General features: G+C 41.7%; 1 protein-coding gene across 3 annotated transcripts in view; it reads right to left on the bottom strand.

Moving 5' to 3' along the window:
* The window catches only part of SPAG16 (sperm associated antigen 16), a 359,563-nt gene that overhangs the window by 96,775 nt on the left and 235,801 nt on the right, over window positions 1-26,987 (bottom strand). For all 3 annotated transcript variants that reach the window (XM_019291011.2, XM_010407852.2, XM_019291013.2), the window contains 2 exons: window positions 21,056-21,121; window positions 5,298-5,424 (listed from right to left, as the gene is read on the bottom strand). In XM_019291011.2, the coding sequence (XP_019146556.1) occupies window positions 5,298-5,424; window positions 21,056-21,121 (193 nt within the window). Of the gene's footprint in view, window positions 1-5,297; window positions 5,425-21,055; window positions 21,122-26,987 lie in introns of those variants that run through there.

The following is a 26,987-nucleotide window of genomic DNA, read 5'->3' as shown; positions in this document are numbered from 1 at the left end:
AGCAAAAGGACTGACTTTGGTGGTCAGCCCTATCCCCTTCTGGAAGGAAGGGGAGTGTTCCCTGACTACTATTTGGCCAGTTTCTGCTGGGGACAGAGGAGGCACACACAGATCAGACACACAGCCCTGACACAGCACTTGGACATGAGCTGAAGCCAAGAAGAAAGTGAAGATGAGCTAAAAGTGCTGATTACCAAATAATAAATGGAGAAGTAAGATATGCAGGTGGCTGCATTTGTGCTCATTAAGCAAAACCTGTGAGAATGTGGATCAATTATATTTAAAAGAAACAGACCATGTGAATCTTTGGTTTGTACAGAAAAGTGTGTGTAGGGATGCAGGGAAAACACTCAGCTCTTGGAGTGCTGACCATAGCAAAGCAAACGGTTCTGAACGGACAGACATTAAGCAATTCCTGATGGGAACAAGGACAGGAACAAGTGATGTACAAGTACAAATAGACCTGAGAAAAGCCTGAATGAGAAGCAAAGCAGGCAGCAAAGTAAGTCTTAATTCTCTATGTAAAGAGCAAACGTTTCCAAGACTTGAAAGATGTGCTCCAAAACCATGGCTTGGTCACCTTGCTGTCCTGTCAGGAGGAGCTATAGCACCGTAGCAAGTCTGAACTGATTAGTGAAAAGGTAAGTGCCAGGACAAATCCAGAGAATTATACTCCTCCTTGCATCCCCTGTTGCTGAACCAAAGGAACTGGGATGATGGGGCACAGCCCACAGTGAAAACAAGGCAAGAAGAAACCAGGAAGGGGGAAGGAGAGATGTTTGGCTCATGCTGAGACTGGGGAAGGGGGAGAAAAAGCACTTACTTTGACAATTGTTTAATTCTTCATGTTTTGTTTTTTCTCAATTCCCAGAATCGGAAGGTTTCGTTAATTGGCAAGAACTTCAATCAAGTAAAAATTACCCAAGCTGAGGCTGGATTGCCTGCGACAGCATATACATAGTCAGAATTGAGACAGGAACTCAGGCATTGAACCACAAGGGGAAAAGCACCCTAAGGAATCAATTGATGTTATCAAGTAATCTGCCTTGGAGATTAAAGAACACAGAGCAATAAAGTGTTGTAATGAAAAAAGCTTTTGAGTCAGAAATGGGAGGCACAGGGAAAAACACACATTAATGTCAGCACATAATTGCTCTACGTGGACAAAATCAGATGCCTCTAAAAAGATTACTACTAAGTTCTGTGCTAAAGGATTCTTCTCCCATCAAGCGTGACTTTAACTGTAATCAAAAGGGAGACAAATACAAACAGCAAGTTCCAGAAACTGCAAAACAAGTGGGATAAAGGGTAAAGATCTTGTCATGCTCCAGTTCTATTTATAAGAGGTCACAGTGGCAATAGTCACTTCCTGAGATCTGCCAGTTGCAGGTGCACCCACTGCCAATTCAGCCTTTCACTCCAAAATACACTGTAGGCTTCCCAGCAAAGGAGAGCTTCTTCCATCCTAGCAAACTCTCCACCCTACCAAGATGAAGCTTTATCTCCTCAGTGCCACTTACGGGGTATCAATTAACCAAAAATGTGAAGGAAAGGAGGAAAGAAGGAGAAAGGACAGACACCTGGCTCTGTCATCTTAACACCAGCTTGTCTTTGCAGTCAATACACCAACCAAAAACTGAGGAAATGAAAGAGAAAATTGAGAGGGCACCCCATTGCAAGATCGATTTGCAAGGACTACATCTGCCAGTTCTGTTCTGAGCACATAAACTGTTACCAGATTAGGGATGTGAAAACTGTAATTTTGGAACTTTACCTGATGTCTCAATATCAGTGGAAATTCTAACCATCTGAGCTCTAACGTCCATGCCCCCATCCCTGTGGGGATTGCTTGTGGCTTTAACATTATCAGTTATAGCCCAAATAATGTCAAGTGCAAATATTAACAATGCTCCAGCAATGACATCCCAGAAATCCTGTCAATAATTCTGTGTTCAGTAAAAGGGTGGGCAATGTAGAGAAGAAAATTTGTCTCTGCTATTTCACACCAAAAATGACTGCAGAGGAACAGCAAACAACTGCCACCCATTGGACCATTGTCCGTCTCGTGGTAATGGTCCTGGGTGATGTGTAATTAAGCAAATCAAGCTTGCTTTTAGAGATCAACACTGAGCAGTTGCCCTGACCCCACCATGGCTGACAGTGGTACCATCTGTTCACTGTCACTGTGTCTCCTGCATCCCTAGAATTGTTGTCTCCTAAAATAAACCACTTGTATCACAAGATAATCTTGATCCTGCCATTTCTCAGCTTTCACATTCATTTACAGCTTTTACATTCTTTTAAACTACTTTTCCTCAGAATAAGACATGCAACTCTAGCCTTTGGGGATGGTCAGAGGTATGGCAAGGTTATTGGTCATGCTGAGAGCAACACAGCCCAGCCTGGATGGAAGCAGCTTAAATGTTAACACCTCACTGTATCTCCAGAGCTCAGAATAAAGCAGTGCATTTTTCCAAATATTATTTGCTTGCCCTTGGCCTTACTGTAACTGCTCTTGATTTTGGATTGTTGCTGTGAAGTGGGGCTTGTTTGGTTTGTTTGTTTTAATGTGCTGTGATAACAAATAAATACATCATAGCATATAAGATGGAATCTTCTGCACCTTCTCTTACATATGCAATGCTGTGTTATGATTAATCTTATTTACATTTTCTAAACAGCAACTGGAAACACAAAAGGTGATGACAAGAGGGTGCTCCAGGGATGCATGAATGCTACCCAGGAATATATGCACACGGAGATGCTGGTTAACTTGCACATAAAAAAGTAAAAGTGAATTTAGTTTAAAAGTCAGTTATGCTGTGGTCCATGTTGCACAGTAACTCTGGTCAGCCATTCACAACACGCAGAATTCAAAGGACATGTTATTTGTGCACAATATCAGAAAAAATTCTGATATTAAACACAATATTGAAGAGCATTACCCCCAGTAGGCTGAGTCCCAGGCAGGTCCATCACCACCTCTCACTGAAAGATCATGAGCTTTTTTCAGAAAGAGCAGGGCAAAGCAGAAAATCCCCATGAAGTGCAATGGTAATTACTAATTAGTTATTTTCTCCTCATTCACAAGTATGGAAAAGTCCACCTTTAAGCTGAGCTAAAGAGAAGCTGAGGCAGAGTGCAGCTAAAGCAGAAAGATTTATACACAACTTTTGTCACTAACATCTGAGTGTGCCTCTGATAAAGCAGGAAATGGCTTTAGACTGCTATTCAACTAACAATGCTGGTCAGGCATTTAGGCCCCGAATAGCAACTGGATCACTGGAGCCAGCAAGGCCCATCCCCAAAAATGCCAGCGGGAGAACCCCGGTAACTCACAAACTCCTCCTTTGGGAAGCACCTCCCACCTGGTGCATGTCATACCCACAAAGGTAGCAGCACTTAGAAACAAAAGGTAAGATGTGCTTGTCTACACTACATTTGCAAAGATAATTACTTGAAAACAATACAAAGGAAAGCAAAACAAATTATTCCATTAGCCGGGGCCTTCTTATCTCCGACCTCAATCTCGTTTGCTGATACCACCAAACTTTTCATAAACCTCTTCTATCATTATTAGCTTTAATTTAAATAATTATTGGGCAGAAGAAAAAAACCTGCTCAACCATGGCTCTCTAATCTAGTAATTAAATCCACCTGTAAGAGCTGAACAATTTGTGTCTCTGACTATTAATGCAGTCAAGTATTTTGCACTGGGTGATGTAACATCAGCTGGAGACACTGAGGGAAACAGCTGGAAATTGAGCCATGTTTTGATAAGGAAAATCAACCCAAGCTGCTCCACCAGCAGAGGTCCTGAGTGAGGCAGACGTCCCATTCCCAACAGGCTGTTAAACACAGGATATATTTTATCTAGTCTATCCCTCTTGCAGCAGGTACTGCATGTCTCAGCCAGGTATCTGCCTATCTTCAGCCAGCTGGAATTCCATCCTGTTGCATTCTGCCTCTCTGTGACCATCCACCCCAATTTGATAGCTCTGTTGTGTGGTGACTCCTGCAGAGAAAATTCTGGATTTTGTCCAAATGGAAAAATGTGCCCATTTAGATTACCTGAAGCTGATAACCTTTCTAATGGAAAGTTCCCATCTGGCAGAAACACTGCAACTGCATTTTTCAGGGATGTGGTTCCTCTGCAAATGACCCAACATTATACACCAGAAACTAAGATGCAAAACTTCTTCAAAACCTCCTGAACAAAAAAATGAGCTCTTATTCCAAATTACACACATAAATACAATAGTGGTTAAACTTGTCTTTGGGAAACTGTCCAAAAATGGACAGTGTCAATGCATTTTTTCTCCCTTGGAAAATGAAAGTACCTTATTTAATGATACAGCAGAGAGATCCATGAAATCACTACACAAATAATACGGAATTTGATGTGAAAGTTTTCTGCCAAGTGACTCAATATATTGATTCTATGCATTCCACAGTATGTAGGTCATTATGACAAAACACCATCCTATTATTTTTCTTTAATGATTCCTTATTATCTCTCATATTCTATCAAAGATTTATGTTTTATGAACATATAATGCAAATGTATACTTATTTTTCAATGTGCCTATATATATATTATGTTATATATTACTGTATTATATCATGTTACACTAGCTTTGAGTAAAACCATTTCCTAAGATAGGATCTAATTCTGTGCTGCAACATGAATGCTTGTCTGTGCTTTGGAACTGAAGATTATTTTAAAACAAAAATATTTTAGAATAGCTCCTCTTCAAATGAAAATGCAGTGTGCACTCACAGTATTGCTGACATGGTACTGCATGGTTGATGATGAAAAATAACTGGTCAATTCAGTTCCTGGTGCCTAGTAAGCCACCCTGTCAGCCCAATGAAATTCTGAGACAATTATGAGAGGACTTTGTAAGACTGGTTATGAAATGCAACTCCAGAATTAGCAAATAAAAGAACAAACAGTAATGGAGAATAAACATTACTGGAACACAGGCACTCTCACTAAGCTTTTTACCCACAATGATCACTTTTGTATTTGATGTAATACTGTTGCAATTAATTGTATTCTTTGTTATCGTGCATTTTGCATTTTATATAAATGGAGCAGTAGTCCAGTTTGGCAGTTTAGCCCACAGAAGACAAATGTATTGCTCACTGGCACAACCAGGCATTTCTTCGAAATTAACACATCTGTGTTGCTTTACACATGTTATCTGGCTTCAGGACTAGAGAGAGATGAGAGAGATTTCAAAACAAACCTCAAACCTTGTCTTAGGGGGGGAAAAGTTGTTTTAGAACCCTACCAGAGCGATCAAAGGCGACCTGGTTGGCAGGATGGGGACCTGCATCGATGGATAGAATAGGGACCAACTTGCGCATGTCCCAGAGCTTCATCACGCCGGAGGAGTCACAGGAAGCAATCGTATCCCCCTGCCAAAGATGGAAACAAAATCAAGGCATTGCTCTGTACTTCTGCCAATATCAAAGCCTCTGGTACAGGGCTGGGCAGCCAGACACAGCAACTGTATTTAAATAAACAAATAAATAAGCTGTTAAATGTGAGGTTATCACAGCCTCTTATCAGCTCTGTTGGCTTGAATAGCAACAAGACAACGTGACTTCTAAAGAGACCAGCTCAGGAGAAACTGCAAGTACAGAAAGAGAAAAGAGGTCATCCTAAATTCTGATACCAGTGTCCCCTAAGAATATGCCTTGTGGGTCTTTTCTTCTCACGCAGCCACAGGATTGGCCCTTTAGCCCTGATTTTAAATTTGGCTACTCATGTTTTCCATGTGAAGCGTAAGATGAGAGCAGAACAGACACTCCTTCCCTGCCATGTTTTCCAGAGCCACACTAAAGGCAACTCCCCATTCACTTAAGAGTTGCACTGGATGATCCTTCTGGGTCCTTCCAGCTCAAAATATTCTGTGATTCTGTGCGAAACTCCCTCCTTTCAGTGAGCCAGAAGCATGCAGGGACTATGCATGGAAAGACAGCAGGACCATGTTCCCCATGCCTCTGCTCAATATTAACTAAAACTAAAAAAACCTCACAAAAACCCCCTACCCTAAAAAGAGTCCTTTGAACATGTAACATATAAATAAATGCAAAAATCAAAGAAGACAGGGTAAAGGATGCCCAAACATAACTTTTTTTAGCTAATTCCTCCCACTAGAACAGAATGAACCACCCAGCTACCCATGTAGAAACATTTACTTTTCATTTTAACCTCCTAAATAGAGATTCAAATCCCTAAAGCAGCTCAGCTGGTGTGCACTCAGTTATCAACGTCTTTTCCAATTTATGCCAGTGCACGATTAGATTAAAGAATATTGTTTGGAAGGGGAATCACAATGGTACGGGACTGAAAATCAGGTGAAACACGGGTCAGATACTGCATCCATGATTTTTTTAAAAAATTGATTTATTTTTTATATCTTCCACATAAATAGTACCTACAATAATATGTGTGGTGTTTTCTAGCAAATAGAGGATTTAAGATCTTAAAATATCCATCAGCTTCTCAACTAGAAACTAATGGCTTGCAAAACACTACCCTGGTGTAAATATAATGAAATCTTTAGGTTAATTTGGAGGAGATCTAAATGTCAAAACTCCATTCTGGCTTGTTACAGGGACTAATACAGAGTTAACACCAAGAAACAAAGTAATCATTGCTTGGAGAATTCAGCAGCCAGGCTCTCAGCACATGCTGTTTTGCAGAAAAATGTCAGTAACCAGAACTACACCCCGCCCAATACAGTGGTGCTGAGCATCATGGCTCTGCCGAACTGTCTCACCACCTGTGCCCACTGAATTCCCCTTCATTTCATCTGGCTCCTCCCAGCAAATTCAGCCTGTACAAAGGATGAGGGCAAGCAGGCTGGTCGGGAAACAAACAACAAAAAACTCCAAAATAAAACAACTACACTCCAAATTGTTGTATGGCTTGAATTGGATCTCAAGAAAGCAAATTTTTAATGGGTGGGAAAAAAACCCCCATCATCACGGATAAGAGACTTGAAGAGCCATCAAATCCAGTCCCTTATTCTTACAAGCAGTGTTTTCATACACTTGCTGTGTTACAAGTACTAAATTCCACATTAGCAGCAATTCCCCCATCCACCCCATGCTGCTGATCTAAAGCAGCCCATGAGTACAACAGGAGTATAAAACTCCTTGTTCACATGCAATCTGTATCCTTTAGGTTAAATACAAGTGGGTTTTTGCAGCAAAACTCCTCCCTTCTTGCCTGTCCCTGATGCATTTTGATTAGTGTGCCATCCACATCCCACCTGAACACTATTTTCTTGGACTATAAAAAATTAGCTCTTCCTTCTCTCCCCCCCACCCTTTCCAGATAGCATTGAGCCTGGATTAATTACGCATGTACCCATTGCTGATGTTTATAAAGCAACTCCTGCCAAACTGATCACCGATTTAGGAATGATCTGACTTTCAGAGGGGTTAGAGATGCACATCTCAGCTGAGCAGAGGTGTTGGTGGAGCTGGCACACAGGAGTAATTACAGACTGGGATGTCTCCTTTCCTTAGGTCATTACCCATCACTTCAGTAAAAGGAACAGGAAATGAGTATGTGTGTACAAAGATCCCTCCATTCCCCAGCATAAATACTTGGCTTCTGGACCAGCTCTTCACACTTCACCAGCCTCTCTTTTCACCTTCTGCAAAGATTTTATCCATCTCCATCAATGGCCCACTTAGGACATCACCAGCATCCTTTATACCTGTTATTTCATGTCCTTTAATACGACTTCAACACATGATTGCATTTTACTCTGGATTTCTTTCTATCCAGAGAGACATTTTAACAAAAAATTACTTTGGAGTGTGAGAGTGGTATTTTTGGTTTGGTTTAGAGCAATGTGTACCTTCACACTTGTTTTGTATGTGTTCAGTACACTTCAGTTCAATAAATGGTGCTTAATTACAGCTTTGGTAGCTCAGCAGTTCTGACCCAGATCAATGGCCAGCCCACCTAGGTGAGACTGGACATAATCCACTCAGGGTCGTTATACAAGACACTCCCAGTGGGTGCTTTCTGACTCCTCCTTGTGTCATCTACAGTTGCACCCATGGATTTTCAATAAGACATTTCTCTTTTGAGTAACAGCATGGCCCAGCTGATAGATCATAACAGCACTGAGAATGAGTCCCGGGAACAGGTATTATGCAAACATTGATCAGAGACAGTCCCTGCTGCAAAGTGACTGCAACTGTAGAGCTGACTTTGACCTTCCACTGGCCCTGACTCGGGGATCATTACTAGTGGCATAATTTTCAGGAAAACACTCTAATGTATTACAGGTTTTCCCTTCTATTCATTAATTTTGCTGCAGTAGCCAGCGCACCATAAGAGAAGACCCATTCCCCGCTTTCTCGCAATCTTGCCATCCCATTTTCTGCCATGTTTATTTTCCCCCATTGCTACTACAGACCCCTAAGGTAAACAAACCTCCTCTCTGGCAGGAATTTGTGTAAAATCCAACTGTTTGTAGGTGCCAGATACACTGCACCACCCTAACTCGTTCTGGGCTCAGTCAGTCAGAGCCTGGTGCTAGTAACACCAAGGTTGTGGTTCAATCCCTGCATGGGCCACTCACTGAAGAGCTGGACTCGCCGATCCTTGTTGGTCCCTTCCAATCCAGATTATTCTGTGATTTGGTGATTTGTGGCCACAGAAAGGATGAACCCCTGATCCTTGAATAGCAGCAGTGCTAGAGAAACCTGCTCTGGCAGTACCATCCCATGTGCCACATGCTGGGTGACCTAGAGAAGATGGTCCTGCTCCAAAGGGTTAAGACATTCTCTTAGTAGCAAGTATCAACCAGTTCTTGCTGTCACAAGTCTGCAGACATTTTAACAACTTCCTCCCAGAGGCCTGGTAAAATGTAACACCCAGCAGTGTATTTGGCCTGATTTCTGTGATTAGACAGCACACCTCATCTGGAAACAGAAGGAAGAAAACACAGGGTTCTGGTGGCAACACGTCAACACACACAAACAAGTATTTGATCAACCTCGACACACTCTGCCCACAGACTTATTACTAAATGCATTAATTATCACTGATCCCAAGGCAGCTGCTACACTAAGAACATCACATAATGATTTTGTTAGTGAGCTGGCTATCACACTTCATCACTCCTTCACTCTATTCCACACCTTATCCAAATCAAGTGAGCTGGAGATGGGGGTAACAACTTTTCAATAGGAAGAAATAAACCAGGAATGTAACCAAGCTGAAAGATTATTTGGAGCTACACACCATTCAAAGAAAAATAAAAGGATAAGTCATATGTTAAATGAACTCATTTCCATTTGGCCATGGGCCATTTTCAAAAGCTTTTAAGGCGGAATCACTTTGAATTCTCCTGTGAGCTTTTGGCTTTTTCATCCCTGTTTACAGTTATTATTTTAGTCATTCATAGACGAACCCCCTGCCTTGCTCATGGTTTTCTTCTTCTTGTTTCTTGCCACACTAAAGTCTTTTTTACGATGTGTTTTGGATGCTGTATTTTACTGAACAGCATGGTGGACCATCAGGGCTTGACTGATTTCCTACACGTAAAAGGAGGAGACAACGAGTTGCAAGGAGAAGAGAAGCAGAATCTGCAAAAGCAGATTCCCCTTGTTCTGATTTGCATTTACACCACATTTGCTGCTGCTCAGCCCAGTTCCATTAGCTCCTTTAATCAGAGAGCATGATTCTATAAAACTGGTCAGACTTGCTGCCTACTCTACAGAATCACGCTGGTACTGTTTCATGTGTGCACGCTGGAGTAATTGAAGAATTTATACAAGGATTCAATTAGTTTGCATTCAAAGACTGGCTCTGTTCCAGGCTCCACTTAAAGGACTTTGCAAGTCCTTTAATTGCCTTCACAGTTCCACCCTCCACTCTTTACCGTCCTGCCAACTTAATGAACAGCTTTATATTCCAGAATACCTCCCATTAAAGTGGACACGCTCAGCTCCGTATACATCACAATCCCAATCTCAACTGGCACTTGCAAACAAACCAAATAATTGTTACATCAGGAATTAACGAATTTATTTAGTTTCCAGGAAGTTTTTAAAATCTATTTCCTTCTGCTCTTTTTTTAAAAAATAAGTTTTTTCTTCTGAATATTAATGATTAGCAGTGGGACTAATCGCCAGGTACACTTTAGGTAAATATTCCCTGAAAACTGCTGTGTTCACACCAGTGAGAAGGATAAAAATCTCCGTAATTATGTCTCTTGCTTATAAACACACCTCTGGATTTATTGCTGAAAGATCAATAATACATGAACCACATGAAGTTGCTTTATCTAATTTAGATTGCAGTAAACTCCTCCCAGGAGTATCCTCTTTACAGTTTATTTCTGAAGGCAGGTCAGTTGTTGTTTCATCACCTTTTGCACATATTTTTAAACAGGTAAAATAGTGACTGAGCAGCAACTCATTTTCACTATGACAAGTTCACTGCTTTGCAATCCTTTGTTTTCAGGACAGATGCAGCTGGATGAGGTGTATTTTAGGGGACTCCTACAACGACTTTGACATTTTCATCAGCCCCAGTGGCAACCCCTTGGCAGATCCAAGGTAGGACCCTTCCCAGCTAGAAAGCAGCTTGATTACTTCCCCCTTCCACTCCTGGGAATCTGGCTGAGCTCTGGCATGACAAAGGGTGGATGAGTTTCTTACTGGTTTCACCAGTCTCATTCCCAGTCTCTGAACCCAGCAATAGGAGTTTGTTCTGTGATCACAAAGCTGGTGGGAACTCCTCGCCATTAAGTGCCAGTAGGCAAAGTGGCCACATGAGGAGCAGCTGCCTCAAACGCAGAGGCTCCAATAATCTGCATTTCTAAGGTGCTCCCTGTGGGACACATCCTAAATCACTTAACTGTACCCCCATTTTATACACGTTCAAGTGAGTGTTATTAAGAGGAGTCATTACCTCCCACATTTACAGCGTGAAGCACATCAGAAACCTGAGGAGTTATTACCTCAGGCCTTGTTGCAATGCAAAAACTAGATACACTCAATAAAAATAATGAGACACACAGGCAAGGCATTCAGAGCCCTGTCCCTGTGCTACCCCATCCCACTTTGGAGCAGCAGCGAGCAAGGGTAGAGGGACCCCAAGAGAATCCAGGCAGGGGTGGGTGAATCTGCTGTAGTGGTTACGGGGAAAAAGACTTTAATGTCCAATTAATCCAAATGAATTATGTAAAATATGATAAAGATGGAGGAAAAAATATGCAGATGCAGTCCATTATTAGACTAATGACTAATCAATCACCACCCATTTTTGAAATATCATGCTTAAATCATCCCAGTTTCAAATGAAAATAGCATCTTCTTAGAAAGACATGGAATCACTTAGCCTGGCAAAAGTACAGAGTGACACTGATTACACTTTCAAAGTACAGTGGTCTATTTTTAACAATTATTTTCATCAAGAGTGGGGGAAAGCAGTGATGAAGGGTTATTAACAGGCAGAGCCAGTGCTTTCCCATCTGCTTTTTTCCTACCTTTGTCCTTTTATAGTTTTGAGATCTGCACTGTGATCAAAGTTGCGAAGGACCATTTATATTTCAGAGCAACTGAAAACCCAGAGCTCATTAAACTGGGGTTTGGCCCTCACTCCCAGTGACATTTTTTACAGCTTTGAATAGACAGGAACTGGAGAGACACCAGCTCTTGTGGGGGAAAGAAGAATCCAAAGTATTGATGCAAAAACAATCATCTCAAAGCTTCATTGTTTGTTCCTACAGAACTCCTCCAACTCTCTTAGCAGTGGTCAATGAACGATTGATTTTGCACTGAGTAGAACTGGTAAAACTTGACCCAAGAAGGTGGCTCTTGTTGCTTTCAGAGCATATAGAGACTCAGAACATCCCTTGTGTCCTCCAAAGGAGGAGCTCCACTAAAAGTAATCCATGGGAATGGCAGAACTTTGTTGCAGCACAGTTTCCAATTCTACTGGCTTTCAAAATAATCATGGATCACGGGTCTCTAGTTTGTGTACATGCACTCTGCAGGCTTTCCTCTTGCTGTGTGAAATGGGGGGAATCTCTCTTCCCTTTGTCACATCAAGTAGCAGGAAGTGCCTGGTGGTGTGTTTGAGGAGCACAACACATGCTAGGATTGCAGAAACCCTTTGCATAAATTTACATAAGAAACCACTGCACTCCCTGCAGAGTTACTGCTCACAGTAGTTGACATTGCACTTGAAACAGTGCTGCAAAGGGAGCAATAGCTTTTACAGAGAGATTTAAAATAATCAATTTTGTTTTTTCCTTTCTAACCATCAAAGAAGAGTCTGAATTGTGGGAGCTGTGCAGTGAGAGGAGGTGAATGATAATTGCCATTACTGCCTCTTCTCTGCATTTTTGAGAGATACCATGACTAAAGTGAAGTTAGGGGCCATCATTACCTGATTAGACACTCCTGAGAGCAATAAGCATAAAAAATTCCTGGGCTACACCGTGTTTGTGCACAGGGATTTTATCGCCATTCAGTTCCAAATGTGAAAAACTCGGTACTATTCACTGCAGTAACGTTAAAATACAGATGTAATACTTACTTTCTTAAATTCATAAATTAGAATTAGTGGCAAGAGATCTACTGCTGAAATGAGAAACTGTTCATTTTAAAATGAGAGCATCTAAGTCACTGAAAGAAAATGAGTGTCAGTAAAGTACATGTGCTTTTTTTAAAGAGAAACCACCAACGGAACACATAAAATCATGGAATCATGATTTTATGGAAATCATGGAAACAGACCTCTAAGATCATCGAGTCCAACATAATATTTGGCTCTTTATCTTGTCTTTGGGTGTTTAGTAAGGGGAACTAAATGCATAAAGAAAAAATATCAACAATATTAGAAATGTATTCACAGAAGCTTACCCAATTCTGAACTCCAGTAAGTGTAAGAATCTTTCTCACAGTTTCAATGTATTTCAGGTGAAAGAATGATCAGTACAACAAATCTCATCCCATTATTTTGAGAACTACTTCACAAAAAACCAGCTAAATATCTGTGGTGGTCTGACCCTGCTGGGTGACAGGTTTCCCCCAAACCCACTCTATGATTTCCTGCCTTAGCTAGACAGGACAGAAATAGAACAAAAGGTTTGTGGGTTGGGATAAAGACAGGAAGACACCACTCACCAAGCACTGTCACAGACAAAGCAGACTTGACTGGGGAAAAAAAAAAAAATTAATTTACGTAGGAGACCGAAGGAATGGTTAAGAGGCTCAAAACAACCAGGTGGGAAGTGGGGGGGAAACGAGATAAGCTCTGTCTCTTCTTCTTCTCAAGATATACTGTAAGCCAGACTGAAAAATTCCAGTCAATGCCTTCTGAAGTGCCTTGTTGTGACTGGGTAAGTCAAAGTTTGTGAAGTGCCTTACTCAGTCTAGATGTTGTTTTAAAATTTGCCCAGTACCTTATTCTACCTTAATGTTCTAAAGTTTGCAAGTCAAAGTTTGTTACTGCATCTCCTGAGAATTTTGTTGTTTCTCCCATGCACTGCCCAGATTAAATCCAACCACCTTTCACTGAGCCCACTGAGCGGGACAGAGCATTAAACCCTCACCATCCCCACTGCCCTCAAAGCCCTCATGGTCCCCATTGCTCTCACAGACCCCACAGTCTTCACCACCCCATAACCCACCACAGCCCTCACAGACCCCACAGCCCTCAGAGCCTTCAGAGCCTTCACAGCCCTCACAGACCCCACAGACCTCAGAGCCTTCATAGACCCTACAGCCCTCAGAGCCTTCACAGCCCTCACAGACCCCACAGCCCTCAGAGCCTTCACAGCCCTCACAGACCCCACAGCCCTCAGAGCCTTCACAGCCCTCACAGCGCCCCCAGGCCACACAGCCCCCACGGCCTTCACTGACCTCAGAGTTCTCACAGACCCCACAGCCCTCTGTAGGAGACCAGAGAAATGACTGACTGGCTCAAAACAACCAGGCTGGCCACTGCTCCATGCCCCCATCCCCTTGAGTTTTAGTCAGCGTCGGGGTCATACCAAAATGGCAGTGGCCGACCTATGGCCTGCCCCAAATGGCAGTGACTGACCCATGGCCTGGCCCAAAATGGCAGCAGCTGGTCCATGGCCTGCTGAGAACCCTGAAATGGCCATGACTGACCCACGGCCTGCCCTGAAATGGCGCTGTCTGTCCACATGGCAACCCTTGCCCTGCAAACTCAGTACAGCACCAAAACAATCTGCATTCCTACCCCTGATGGCCTTCAGCTGTGCGTTCTCAATTATTTTCAGATTAAATCAGTCTGATATTCAAGTACCTTCTAACAGTGATATTTATTCAACCACAGATTAATTGCATTTTCATAACAGAGAAGCCTTTCCAAAGTTGGTCCTACTTTCATGCTTGCATAAATTTATTTTAAATCCACCTTGGTATTCTATAAAGCCACATCCTTTGCACCACAGATACAGCACTGTCCTAGGCACGCTGCCTCCCTTTGGCCATGATTTGATAAGCGGTGAAGGTTCAAGAGTCCTCTTACCAAATACAAACCACTGATCTAAACTAATCCCATTTTTCTACCCAAGTTTAGTTTAAGCCCTTTTGAAGAGACAGCTTTGCACAAACATTGTTGGAAGAGCTGTTCCCTGTCTGTTGGTAACCAACGCAAACCCAATAGCACCTATTTTAAGAGGTGTCCAGGCTAATGCAATGTGAGCCCCCACCAACACCTGCCCAGAAAGAACTGGGAGCACTGGGAGAGCTGGCAGGGAGCAAACCCAGTGCGAGCAGCGATGTCTAGAACCCTGGCCTCACAGCTCAATGGCTCCCAGTCCAGGCAGTGACAGCAATGGCAGAGCAGGCAACAGTCTCACCGTTTGTCAAAAACGTGACTGTCACATGAGAGAGTCACAAGGTAGAAGGTGGGGATGCTGTGCTGCTTTCTCATGTGTTTTAAAACATAATTTCCCGTGAAATGCCACAAAGAGAGGCAGGTTGGACTGTACTGCACATGGCAAGCTGAATTTTAAAGACTCTCAGTGGATCTTTGCATTCTGATTCTGTTTGTTTTGCAAAAGATGAGTTTAAGAAACAGCTGTTAAAAAATGAGTTATGCAGGGGTCTGGACCTACGGTGTATATCTGCCACAGGAAAGGCTGGCATTCTGGGCCAGGAGATGCAATTTTTTAAAAATCCTCATTCCACAGGATACACAAATTAATTCTTCTCCTCTAAGAAAGAAGGGCAAAGTTTTCCACAGTGCTTGTGGTTCTGCATGCTAAACAGTGCTTGCTTCATGTACTGTATACACAGAGGGTCACATTCACTGCAGAACACAGAAATAAGCAAACAAAATCACATTAAAGGAGATAATCTCTGTGTCTTTTAGTTAGCAGCAAACGGACATAACAGTATGTTTATATTTGTAAATAGAAAGTCTGAAAACATAAAAGAAAATACTGTATAGTCAGTTATTATCGGTTTCTGCTGAGGATCTTTCAAGGGACAATCTGACCTAGAATACACAGGGCTTTTAAAGTTACTCAAACCGAAGTTATGTCAAAGCCATCTAAAATGATGTCACATTTTTTCTTCTTGGGCTTTACAGAGCGGTCTGAATCCAAATGTCAGTATCAATTTTTATCATGAAGAGTTGAGACAAAGCTTCATCATATGCAAATATTTAAACAAGAGCAAAATCTGATTAAAAGCTTCAATTAGAAAAGCTAAATATTTAAATATTTCATTTACTGCTGGTTCAAAACAAATGAATGAGAGAGACAGTGTGATAGCAGACACCTGCCTTGCTTCCTACCCCACATTCCTGATCTATTATCATCATGTGGATTTCTTCCCAATATCCAGTCTAACCTTACTGTCAGTTTGAAGCCATTCCCTCTTGTCCTGTCACTCCAGGATTTTGTGTCTCTCCATCTTTCCTGCAGGCTCCCTTCAGCTACTGAATTTCTTGATGGTACTAAGTTAATTTCTTGATGGGTTTGAAATACTCTCCTAGAACCTGCCATGAGGAAGAGCAAAAGAAGGTCTTCTAAAATCTAAGCTTCCCCGCATTTGTGTGAGTGAATTTTACAAGATACTTCGTGGTTTACTGTGAGTCCCTGCATGGTGACAACAAAGAGCACCAGAAGGGATTGTTAAAAAAGAACTAAAAATCAATTCTGTGGTAAATCGTACAATCCCAGAATATCCTGGGTTGGAAGGGACCCACAAGGCTCATCAAAGTCCAACTCCTGGCCTGCACAGGACAGCCCCAATTCCCACCCTGTGCCTGAGAGCGCTGTCCAAACAAAAGAGGGTTACAAACCCTGAGGATGGAGGAGAGAGGTCCTGTGGCAGAATGAGCTCATCTCACATCTCATAATGCAAAGGCTTGAAACAAAAGAAGGTGGATTTTCTTGAGCTGTGATTATTTTTAGAGTTAGTAAACTTGACAGGATTGGGTTCAAAATCTTCAAAAAGGTTTATGTTTATTTATATATAATGTATTTATATATGTTAGAGAGAACAGAAAAAACAGGTAATGCCAACTTTTCCAAGGCAACTTGTGCCTTGATTAAGCAAACTGCTAGACTAAGAGATTTTTTAATGATTTTTTCCCCAGAAGAAATTATAACTGGGATTTTGATCCAAAAATAACTCAGGAAGACAAAACAAACAGAGAGTGAAGGAACTGCATTTTGTCTGAATTAGGAGTGCAGAGGCAAACTCCAGCAGCAGCTGGTGCATTTACTGACACCTAAGGTTTCTCAGCCACCATCATCTGCTGCATGTGGCTTTTCTCTGCCCTTGGCTTATTGAGGTGTGTGACACCCATTACAAAGTTTTTCTTTGCAAATGATCTCTGATGGGAAGCCTGAAATGGTGATGGGAAACTGAATGACACAAACAAGGTGTGACATTTAAAAATCAGTCCTGGATTTGGTTTTTTTTGATCCCACTGAAGGGCCTCGGCTGCGAGACTGTCTCTTTTCTCAAGGACACAGGGATACAGCAACTTGGGAGAGCCACCCCTTCCAAATCAATGCGTCCTGAATTTTCTTGGCCTCCAACAGTTAAATAAGTCCCTACATATTGCAGCTTCCTCACAGTAAGATCTGGAGGAATAGTTTTAGCTCTAGGCTATCTGCTAGACATATTTATCCAGACTTCTACATTAAGAGTATCAGAGTTGCAGAGCAAAAACATTCAAACTGATCAAAATAAAGATGGATCGACCCAATTCTACTTGAGTGGCCTCAGAACGTGTTATCTGGTCTGCATATAATGTGTAAAGCAGGCCCAGTGCTAACTGCAGGGTCTGTGGGTAACACAGGGAGGATGGCCAAGGGAAGGGAGCACTCCAGGAAAATTACTTCCAAAACTAGGGAATAACAGGACTATGTCAGAGAATGGATGTAGAAGTGAATTCCAGCACAATTTCCAGAGACTTTCCCGATTATCAGAAAGAGCTGTTTGCCAACAAATGAAATGGGGGTATTTTGACACAGATTTTATTCCTTGCCACGACAGAGAGATGGAATCAATTTTTTTTTTTTACTTCTAACAATGTTTAATGGCCTGAAATGGTTAAGTAATGATAATAAAATCTGTATTTTAAATGTAATTCAGTTCTGTAATTATATTTCTTATGCATGGAGACAGAAATAAACTAGAGGAAGAACCTATTAGCCCTTTTGCATGTATAATTGAACACACTTGATATTACTGGGTAACCTTTGTAAGCAACTGGCTTTGAGTTTATGCAAAGAGGTGAACACTTTGAATACATAAATAACAATAAGAGCAGATAGGTTTTTGATTTTGTATTCTGTTCTTTTCTTGTTTGTGTCTGTTAGATGCAGTCAGACATCCCTGGCTTTATCTGGCTATCCATAGAAACATCTGAGAGATCTGATTTTTGCATCATTTGGGTGCAGTAATGAATAAGAACTGACATCAAATATCAATATTATTGGCCCAGCTAAATGGTAGCTGACATGCAACTGGACTGCTGAGGAGGTAAACAAAATTGAAATTTTGTTTTTGTTTAAAAACTGTCTGACATTATTTGCCCTTCAGTAAATCAATGGAAGAACGACCTAGATGCTGCTTGCATTTTGGCTTGGGGAGGTAAAATTGGGCAGTTGCTCTCAAGCATATTCTTTATAGTCTTTTAGGTTTTCCTAATATAACCAGTAATTCTAAAAATACTTTTTTTTGTTTTAGGGAAACTTGCTAACCACTGTAATGACTCCTAAACCTGCAGATATGACACAAACACAGCATGGAAGACTCTTGGCATACTTTTATTTGGACACAAATGCATATATACACACACATAAGGGAGCAAACATTGTTCTACTTTAATTTCACGACTCAACCAAGCATCTGTAGTCTTTATACTTCATTAGCATAGGTGATTTACCATTGCAAAGGAGCTACAGAGCTTACCTGGAATGCTGTTTGGGCCATACCCCAGTGCAAAATAAATATCTGAAACATTTTTCTCTACAAAGTTACTGTGTTATGGGAATGTGGGACTAAAAGGGATGGTAACAATAACTTTATGAAGAAAGATCCATTTTTCTATGTCCTCAATTCAAAAGCAGCTATGTGAGTTTTGCTCAAATTTTCTCAAATGTTCCACAGGCAGAGAACCAGCTTGAAAAACTGCAAGATTTAAATGCTGCTGGAAGTATTATCTGTTAAGTCCTGACATAATCACAAGAGCAGAAGTTTCTCCAGGGCACTGTGACTCCTGTGTCCCAGCAAGGCAGGACCCAACAAATGGTTGGCACATTCCAGGTGCCAAGCTGGCAGCTCTGTTCCATAGAGAACAGGCTAATTAGGGAATCTCAGCACTAATGAGTTCTGGCTTCAAACCTTGCCCACTTAACAAAAAAACTATTAACTACAGTTTCAGAAGCATGGTGTAGTAAATAACTCAGATTTAATCAGTTTCACAGAGCTTAATGAGGATTTATTCAATTTGTATAAATGCATTATTCTTTTTTAGCTTCTTCTTCACACAATACTCTTCCCTAAAAGTGTCCCTTAATATTTGGACACATCGCCTGGATGGCTTTCTGATCTAACTAGAAAATTTGTTCCTTGTTCTTGTGTAATCAGAATTTCATGTTCTTTCTGAACTCCTTTGGCACCAAGCAGCCCGAGACAGGATTACCACAAGCCCACTGAAGTGATGTAGGAGCCACTCAAACCGACCTATGTCCAAGCAGAAAACAGAGTGAATCCCTTGGGATCTCTCACCATTACAGCTCTGCACCCACGCAGTACGACTCTGTAGGCAACACCTCTCACAAAGCATGGGATGTGCAGATCCGTGACATTAGGATATAAAAAAATATAACAAAAAAAACCATCTAAGTAGGGTTTTTTCAGCAATCAGCCTTCAGTTTTGTCACTGCAGACTTCCTGGACCAGGTATAACCATTAGGCTGGACACTCTGGAAGTAATGCTGCACTTTGTCCAAACAGTCCATGATCAATGTGCAAAATCTTTTCCATGAAAGTATTGTTGAAAATATGACTGTTTCTATAAAAACAGTTTTTCCTCATAAAATATGCTTTTTTTAACAAAAATATTGACGCTCAAAACACCTTAATCAGCTTGCTTAGGGTGGAATACTTTAATTTTTTGGTGAGCAAGCACTGGAGCGTACAAAAATAGTTCTTAAAGTCTATATTTGGCTGAAATATAGCACTTGCTTTGCTAGCCAGCCAGTGGGACAACTGTTATGTGTACAACTCAGGGCCACTACTTAATTTTTCAGTAGTAGAGTTAACTTACACAACTGCAATCACAGCTTCTGAAGTTATATTCCTCACTCATTTTGATCAATGCTGCACCAAATGTTTCCATTTTCACTAATTCAATCACTGAGAATGTCAACCAATGATTCTAGTCTAGAGTTAATGCCAACTGTAATATTCCTTACCAAAACAACCTTATCTGGAAGGTTATCAGCACGTGGTCTTTCAGCTTCCTGTTAATCATTATAGGTCATATGAGGCCCTTTGTAAATTAATACCACTTTAAAGACAGTGCTGTGGTACCTCTACAGTATTTCCCTCACCACTCTTGCTCCTGTTAAACACTTTTTGTTCCCCACCACAGTGTCTCAGAGCACTGAGAGGCAGGCTGCGCCTGTCAAATACAGATAGGTGCACATGGCCAAGAAAGAATTAAGATGTCTTGGGAATTCCTATTCCCCTCCCTGACATCAGCTTATCCCACACCTTCTGCTGTTCCAGCCCCTGGGGTTTGCCCTACAAACACACAGGGCTGGCAGAGCAGTTGGCAAAGCAGCAGCTGATACTGAGCAAGAAGAGAATATTCAGGATCTCCTGCAGGAAAAATTAGTACCTTGCTCTGCCTGTAATGAAAGTGTCAGTGGGAGCACAGGGAGCAAGAACACCACAAAGTTATTTTTCAGGAAAGATGGTCTCTGAGAGAAAAGGCTGCTAGCAGCAGCAGAAACCAGCACATGCCTCAGCACTTCCACACCAGCTTTAAAGAGCAGTGTGGCCAGAAGAGCTGCACAAATCATACATCACAAACGTTTGGGTCATTTCAGAGTATTTCATACAGCCTCTAAGAACCATTCAGGAGAAATTCCTCCCCTTCCAAACTTACCAGTCATTCAGACAGCAGTCTGTCACCAATCCCAGCCAAAATGATTCCTTTTAGACAACGACTATAAACTAACAAGCCAGGGAAAAAACCTAACAGCAAATTTCATTTAAATAAAGTAACTAAATGAACCTAACAGAAGAGAATGGCTTAGACACCATGCACTGATCAAAGGAGGAAGGAGGGAGAACCAAGGAGGGGGCAGCTCTATTGTGGCAGGCACTGGAGCTCTGGTCTGGCTGGCAGGTGGGGCCACTCTGAGCCACCACTGATTTTGAATCCAGCCCCAGAGGTCTCTGTGTCACCAAGGAGCAGGACAGAACAGGCCAGAGCAAGGAACATGATGGTTAATGGGAAAAACAAAAGAGAAAATTCACATGCAGGACGTACCTTCTTGTTGAATGTAGCATGATTACAGGAATGCACGTGACCCTGGAATGTGTAAACACGGAGACCCTAGGTATGAAACAAAAAGAGAGCATTTAAATACATTACAGCAATATAAATTATTCTGTAGCCTTGGTGTAAACAGAAGGACCTTGATTTTATGGCTGTGTGAAAATCAAGACACATTGTGTGCTAAAAAGCCAGCTCCTGGTTGCTAGAACAGGAACGCATTTCTCACCATTACTAAGGATGGATCTCCTTCACGTAATAGCCACCAGAAAAGGTGCATTCAAATATCACCAGGCAAAGCCATCTCCCTGGCTGGAGGGCTGGAATTAGAAGGTGTAATCGCTCCTTCCAAAAGACTGAGCTCTTGCTCTCAGGCAGTGAGTCAGGACATGTCTCTTGATACTCCACACACAGCATTAAAGGCTTCCTTAAGGAATCACAGGCATGAAATCCAAGTTAATTATCTTTTGTCATCTCCCACAATAGGCCATAAGTGACCTACATAGTGCAGCAACATATGTCAGATGTCATCACTGATATGTGGCTTGTTCTCCCAGTACAGGAGCCATCCAACCACAGTATCTCCTGCTAAAAAACCTGAAATCTTCAGGATGGCAAGACAGGGTACTTGAAAGAGATGCCCTTCTCTGTTTTCACAGCAACCACTGGCTTCATGGGTTAAAAAATAGTTCCTATTAAAAGTGAAGCCCAGCTCTAAGCAGTGTAATCATACGCTGAAGAACAAATTTTCCCTCTAAAAAGCATTTTATTAACACTGCAATTGAAAGACAGTTGGTTGCATTTTTCTTGAGAGTTGAGAAAACCCAAACACAAAATCTGAAATTTCACTACTCAAGCTGGTCTTGAATCAGTCTCGCAGGAGCAGGCTTAACATAGTTTAACCATACCTCTGTCATGCTTTTAGAGTTTATATCATCAGCTTAGTCCCATTTTTATTTTCCTGATTAAAAAAAAAAATCCCTCCTACTCTGACATAAGAAATTTGAATTCTCTTTTTCACTGACAAAACTTCCTACATTTTATCATCAGCATGTTTAGCAGCATATTCTCAGTGCTTGCAACATGCCCTTTCAGAAAGTAGTTAATGAGTTTTGACCACAAAGTAATTCTGGAGGGACAGTCCTCGATAATGGTCTGCGGTTCATATTATATCTCTGAACCACTTAGGAGAACTCAGCTCAACAAAGCAGCAGTTGCAGGGGATTACACTGTTGTTGTAAATATCTCAGGGGTTAAGAGCAAGGAGGGAAAGGAGCTATTGAGGCTGAAGAGCAGTGTTGATGCAGGAAAATACGGGGATTCATTATCTGCAGATAAATTCCAGTGGAAAAGCAGAAGACAGTTCTCAAACAGTGAGATACAAAAATTTACTCCACTTCAAGTAGTGGGGATAAAAAAAAATTCTCATTACTGTAAGAAGCTGCTTGAAAAGCCTGGAAATAAATGACCTTCTCCTGCATGTGATCTTTCTCCTGCACTTGGACACCAAGGAGGCTCTTTCCAGTCTTGGTCATACGGCATTAGAATACAAATCTCTAATAAAGCCTAGCACTTAATGCTGCACAGAATTCATTTTGTTTAAAAAAAAGTCACCAAAAAAATGTCACCCAAAAAAGGGAGCAGGCAACTTTGGCAAGTGCCATTTTGTATCTCATTGTATTTTTCATTTACCCTTCTGTGTTGAAGTAATTTCTGCTCCAAGGCCACATATGCTCTTGTGATTGTACTAGGAAATTGGTATTACTCCCATAAAAGGATTGCAAGGCAACAAGAGAAAAAAAAGGCTCTGAACTATCAAAGGCTCTATATTTAAAGAGCACACCATCCACTTAAAGCATAAAAAGGTTGCCAGAGCACAGTTCTTGAGTCCTCCACAGTTTATAACAGAGTTACAAGGGGAAATAGTGCTAAAAACTCACTCTAAACCCCTGTATATTTTTAAGTTAGATATTCGATATAGGGTGGATATCAGAGAAAGGTTCTTCCCCCAGAGGGTGCTGGGGCACTGAACAGGCTCCCCAGGGAATGGGCATGGCCCCAAGGCAGCCAGAGCCCAAGGAGTATCTGGAAACTCCTCTCAGGGACATGGTAGGAGTGCTGGGGTGTCTGTACAGGGCCAGCAGCTGGATTGATGATCCCAATGGGTCCCTTCCAGCTTGGCAAATTCTGTGATCCTATGATTTCTAAGTAATAAAATATGAACCAATAAATGCTGATAAAAGTAAAACTTAAATGATTACTATTCAATTATAAATTCACTGCTGGAATAGAAATGTGATTACACAAAATTCCCTAAGACTGACAGGCAAATTAACTCGATAAAGGTAACAGGATAGGAGACAAAGATAACCAAACACACATAAGCAGTCTAGCAAGAAAAAATGTCAAGGACATAAAATGTACCTTGTGGCCCAGCAGCGATATCGATTGCACCCAGCCCATGGTAACAAACCAAGAGTCGGTGCATGTTTTGCATGTAAAAAGTAGCCCTTGTAAAAAACTGCTGCTGCTCAGCAGGGTGTAGTATTTACCCTCAGACACTCTCAGATACCAATACACACAGAGTAACCTTTCCACAAACACAGAAAATGCATGCTCTCCCAAACCAGTGGAAAAAAGAAAACCACATGGATGCTGCACAAAATGGACGTTAACTTTCAGCTTCCCCTCGGTAAGTCAATTCAGTATAAGCCCTCTGAAAAGGATTTTAATAAAAATAATAATAATGATAATAAAAGTGAGACAAAGGCAATAGTTCTGCAAAGTGTTTCTCAATACTATCAAAACTTAATTTTCAAACTGCCACTTTATTTTTATTCAATGCACAGCTCGGGTTTTCTTTACCAACACCAGGAAATCTGAGTTTTGCAGACATAAAAACAAAACTGGAAAGCTATTGCTGAGCTGTAATAGCTCCAGCAAGAAACAAATAATAATAGATATTCTGTGGATCACAATTCAAGTTAGCACTGAGTTTTCAGCACCAGGAGCTCAGCAGTAAGTTAATGAAATCACTTTTGCACATGCATTCTGTTTTTCAAGCTTTAATCACAAAATAATCCACTATAGTACCGCCAGTGCTTCATGCAGTGTGGAACTGAACAGGGTGCCCACAAGCACCTGGGTGCATCTGCCATTTCAATTAATTTCTTTAAGGTTCAAGTTGAGCAAGAGCAAACATTTGGGACTTGTACCACAAGAAAAAGAGCAGAGGAAAAAGAAGGAGATTGACATTAGGGCAGTTCTTTTCTAGGGGAAAATTACGGTCCTTTGCTGTACCCTGAAGGTCTCACTGACCATCACCCCTCACAGAGGGAACAATCATGAACTGAGAGCCGGAGGAGCAACAAAACATCAGAGCAGAACTCTGAAGCTGGAAAAAGGCCCATTTCCCCCCCACCTTTAACCCTTGGGGTCTATCCAGTCTCACTGCATGTCACACTCCAGCAGTATAAATCATGGAAAATACATTATTATTGTCAACTGGATCTTGACTGAAATATTAATGGAGGAAGTCGGAGTTCCATTCCCTCCTTGAGCTATTGCCCAATTACATTAATAACCATGCATTCTTCCTCTGCAGGAAACACACAGATAACAGCCACATTCAAAGAAAACAAAATATGAAGTGTTCTGCAGTGTTGAGGTTTTGGGATTTTTAAATTATTATTCACACATGCACACACACATATAATTTTCCAGTCTGAAATCCAGAAATTAACATTAGAATCAGTGGTTAGAAACACCCTGGCATTATACTATGGAGCCTATCAACCTCTCACCTTCCACTGAACACAGGCATTAATTGCCTGCCTTGGACTGGAACTACCTAAAAGACTCCTGAGAGAGAAAACATTCCTTTGCTAAAATGAAATGTGGTATTGTGGAAAAGCAGCCTGATCTTTGGAGCTATGGATCTGTGAACAGTAATCTCCTGCTGCAAAAGTAGTTTAACAAGGTTTCTAAATTCAAATTATGTTTTTGTTCCTACTTTCACAGGATAAAACCCCAAGATTTAGGAATCAATAGTGAAATTCTGCTGTAAATCCTCCCTATTGTGTATCCACATAGATATAGGAATAGCAGAGTAAGACAAGACAGGCTGAAGACAATCATAATTAATTTGCTTCTTTGCTTCTTTGCATTGCAATAATTAAGTTCAACCTTTATGTAACACAGCAGCTGAATCTTCCTATACTTATTTTAATTACCATTTCAGCAGCAACAAAATAGAACTCCCAAACTTAACAAGCCATACTGCAAGCACCTCTGGAGAAAACACACAGCCAAAACCGGTAGAGCGTCATTTGGAAGCGACTCACGTTTCTCAAACTCTGCTCTTTTGGTTTTCTTTCTGGATTTTGAATGCCTTGCTATACAAGAACATCTGACATGAACAAACTTACTGTGCAAGTCAAGAATCAAGATAACAAATCCATTAGATCAAGCTGGGTGTAATATCCTAGTTACAGTAGGTAATTATCTTTATGAGTTTGATACGAGTGTTTAGACAACAACATTTGAGTATGAGATTTATCTAACACTGTTCAGATAGAAGATTTATTTGTAATTTCTTGGTTCATTTAGAAATTAACTCTAAGAAATAATGTTCATTCAGAAAGACTAAACTAAGAAAAGTGTTCAAACCATGAAGCACTCAGCTGTGGAAATGTTCACCTCATTCTCTTTATTAAAAACAAACAAAACCTCCCAACAGTTCTTCATGAAAGGTTTAATTGTATTTAGGGGAAAATGAAAATTCTGAGCTTACATAGCTAGAACTTTCCCAGCAAATCAAACAGTGTAATGCTTTAGAAGCTCCCTTGGCTGGACCTGAACTTTTCCAAAAGCAAGGAATGTTCAGTGTACTGTGATTTCTGCCTACAGACTCACTGGGAAGCTCTAACCCTCCTCTCAATCTTCCTTGCTGGAGTTGTCCAAGGGCTTCCGTTTTCATAGCAAAGTGCAAAACTAAAAGTGTGCATCCTTCTCATTCCCATGCCTTATTCACAACATGGCCCGTCTGCCTCAGCCAGCACTGGGGAGCTCCACAGGGAATGTGGCAGATCCAGCAGAGTTGTGGCTCTGCTGTCCCTCTGCGCTGCAGGGTATCGCCTGTGTCATTGCCATGAAGTGGGTGCATGGAGACATCAAAAGGGACTTGGATCTCTTCACAAGAGAAAAAGGTAATTTTTAGGAGAGAGAAAACCCATTTTCATGGGATGTGATGGGTAAGCACAAAAACTGGAGGAAAGAGCCCCTTCTACTTTTGCAAGACGGCTCCGTTCTTTCCTAGCCCACACCAACCATATGAGGTTCAACAAGGGAAAGTGCACCCGGGATGGGGCAGCCCTGGGTGTATGGACACACTGGGGAATGAGAGGCTGGAGAGCAGCAGGGACATGGGGATCCTGGTCAGTGGCCAGTTGGATCCGAGTCAGCAGTGCCCTGGAGCCAGGAGGGACATCCCTGTCCTGGGGGATCAGGCCCAGCATGGCCAGCCAGGCCCGGGAGGGCATTGTCCCACTCTGCTCTGGGCTGGGGCAGCCTCGCCTTGAGTGCTGGGGGCAGTTTTGGGTGCCACAATATAAGAACAATATTAAGCTGTCAGAAAGCATCCAAAGGAGGGCAACAAAGATGGTGAAGGGCCGTGAAGGGAAGCCATGTGAGGAGTGGCTGAGGGCATCTGGTCTGTTCAGCTGGAGGAGACTGAGGGGAGACTCATCGGGGTCTGCAACTTCTTTGTGAGGAGAAGAGGAGGGGCAGACACTGATCTCTGCTCTGTGGGGACCAGTGACAGGACCCAATGGAATGGCCTGAAGTTGTGCCAGGGAGATTTGGGTTGGATATTTGGGGAAGGTCCTTCCCCCAGAGGGTGCTGGGGCACTAAACAGGCTCCCCAGGG

This window comes from Corvus cornix, chromosome 7 (genome assembly GCF_000738735.6).
Source record: "Corvus cornix cornix isolate S_Up_H32 chromosome 7, ASM73873v5, whole genome shotgun sequence".
Lineage (NCBI taxonomy): Eukaryota > Metazoa > Chordata > Aves > Passeriformes > Corvidae > Corvus > Corvus cornix.
The sequence above is the reverse complement of the archived record's forward strand: the minus strand, read 5'-3'. Positions and strand labels throughout refer to the sequence as shown.